Source organism: Natrix helvetica (assembly GCF_964273705.1).
Source record: "Natrix helvetica genome assembly, chromosome: 1".
Lineage (NCBI taxonomy): Eukaryota > Metazoa > Chordata > Lepidosauria > Squamata > Natricidae > Natrix > Natrix helvetica.
In genome coordinates, this window is record NC_138548.1 from 344,215,805 (window position 1) to 344,218,295 (window position 2,491).

The following is a 2,491-nucleotide window of genomic DNA, read 5'->3' on the forward strand; positions in this document are numbered from 1 at the left end:
TGGGGTATTTTGCTTGCACGTGCAAGAAAGAGATGAAAGAGAAAAGGGGAGATTTTTTTTCTTTTTTTTTCTTTTCATGATGAGAGCGGTGAGGCTCTGCCTCCCCTGCCTCCCCTGATTGCACATCACTGTTTGGTAGAGTAGAATAATACCAGTAGGATCAGTTCAAATTTGCATTAGAAGAAAAGAGAAACTTTTAGAAGAACTTAGAACTGTCATGGCGAACCTTTGACACGCATGCAGAGCCATCTCTCCAACCCTGCCAGCCATCGCCCATTGCTCTTCTGGGCTCTGGCGCATGCATGCACACTGGCCATCTGGTCTTCGCACATTCATGCATGCCAGAAACCCGAAAACCAGATGGCCAGAGAGCATGCGCACACTGGAAACCAGGAAGCTCAGCTTCCCGGTGCGTACATGGACACCGGGGAACTGCTCTTCCAGACTCTTGTGCTGCCATGCATGCACGCCAGGATGCTGCTCTTCCGGTTTCTGGTGCTCCCCATGCACTCGTGCGCGCTCCCGTTTCGACAGTATTGACTTAGAAAAATTTCAGAAAATGCCTTTTTCACAGGGAAACAAAATTGCTAAGACCATCATGGGGAAGAGGTTTTTTTAAAAACTTTTTTATTTATAGTCTGTGTACTGCTGTGAAACATAATGTGTTTGTTGTGAAAAAAAGAGAGAGAAAAGATGGCACAATGAAAAGCACTGCTAAAATAATAAATAAAGAGTATTCCTGTTGAATCTTCAAAGGCAACTTCGAATTGTGTGTTTATTTCTTCTTGATTAGTCTGTGGAGAGCTTTATGCACCTCTTTGTTCCTCAGAGTGTAGATCAGTGGGTTAAGCATGGTGGTGACAAAGGCATAGAAAAGGGAAGTTAGCTTGACTTCATCATGGGAGGAAGTAGAGTGAGGCAGCAGATAACTAAAGATGGCTGTGCCATAGAAGAGCCAGACCACCATCAAGTGGGAGGAACAAGTATTGAAGGCCCTCTTCCTGCCCTCAGCTGAAGGGATCCTAATGACTGCAGCTGCTATATAGCCATAAGAAACTGTGATGAGACTAACTGGTGCTACAAGAAACACCACGCTACCAGTCAGCAATACAGCTTCATTAAGGGAAGTGTCAACACAGACCAGTTTAAGAATGGCAGGGAGCTCACAAAAGAAATGATCTAACTGATTTCGCCCACACATTGGAAGCCTAAGAATCATCACTGTATGAACTAGTGAGACACTAAAGCCGCTTACCCAGGAGACGGCAGCCATCGTGAAACACAGAGACTGGCTCATAATCAAAGTGTAGCGCAGTGGATGACAGATGGCGGCATAACGGTCGTAGGCCATGGCCATCAATAAAATACACTCCGTGGAGCCCACCCCAAGAAAGATGTAGAGCTCAGCCACACAGGCACCATAAGAGATGGTCTTGCTTTTTCTCCAGAAGTTCACCAGAACGTGAGGCCCAAGGCTGGTTGTGAAACAGATATCAACTAAGGAAAGATTGCTGAGGAAGAAATACATGGGGGTATGGAGGCTTGGATCTAGTCTTGATACAACAATGATGGTTGTGTTGCCCAGGAGGTTCATCAAGTAGCAGACAAGAAGAAGGGCAAAGAGCAACATCTCCAAGTGTGGCCGGTCAGCCACTCCCAGCAAGATGAATTTTCCCTGGAAGCTTTGGTTGCTGTTTCCCCACATGGTTTCCACGTTCATTGTCTATATAATTAGAACAAGTAATGACACATTCAAGGAATCCAGTTCAAACAATTGACAGTAATCCAATATGATCAATTGATTCACTTAGAAGTGCTGCTTGAATTTTGTCTCCAGTAATCTAGATGGAAGCTTAATTAGTAGAGTCTTTGAAAATGATTTGCGGTCCATATCCACTTCTTTCTAACTATTTCATGCCTTCCTGACCACAAAAGAGGAATTGTGTATGGATAACAATTTAGAGATTTACCTCTTCTATGTTGTTTTTTGCTAATTGCCCAGTCTTTATCTAAAAGATTGATAATATAAGATCATTCCTTTTGTACACCCTGTTGAACTCTCCTGATAGGATGTAGTTAGCTAGGTACAATTAATTTCCCTGTTTCATACGTTGAATTTCCTGTGCAAAAGTTTTCTTTTTGTCTTAGTGATACAAAATATAATCATTGTTCAGTGAGATAGCTATTGTCAAGGGCTCTCACAAACACTTATTCCTCCATTAACCCCTAAAAGCTTATTATATCTGTAAAGTACAATCTGACTATGTGAGAAGTGAAGATGCTAATTACAGGGCACAAAGCTTTGCATCATTTGGCGGTATGATACAATGAATAGTTTTTGAAACTCTTTTTTGACAGATCTGTCCTAGCTAAGAGGCTGAAAGAAGCCATACTTGTAGCACATGTCATCATTATAAATGATGAACATCAAACATGGTCCACAGTTCACCAGAATCCATTTTCTGGCGCCAGAATGGGTTAGGTCAAAGAT

The 2,491-nt window shown here is 42.6% G+C and overlaps 1 protein-coding gene across 1 annotated transcript; it reads right to left on the minus strand.

Moving 5' to 3' along the window:
* Positions 1-775: 775 nt before the first annotated feature.
* LOC309383514 (olfactory receptor 2G3-like) lies at positions 776-1,705 on the minus strand (the record flags this gene model as incomplete). Its single annotated transcript, XM_081936159.1, has 1 exon — positions 776-1,705. One exon carries the CDS (start codon positions 1,703-1,705, stop codon positions 776-778), a length of 930 nt encoding a protein of 309 aa, XP_081792285.1.
* Between the last annotated feature and the right edge of the window lie 786 nt (positions 1,706-2,491).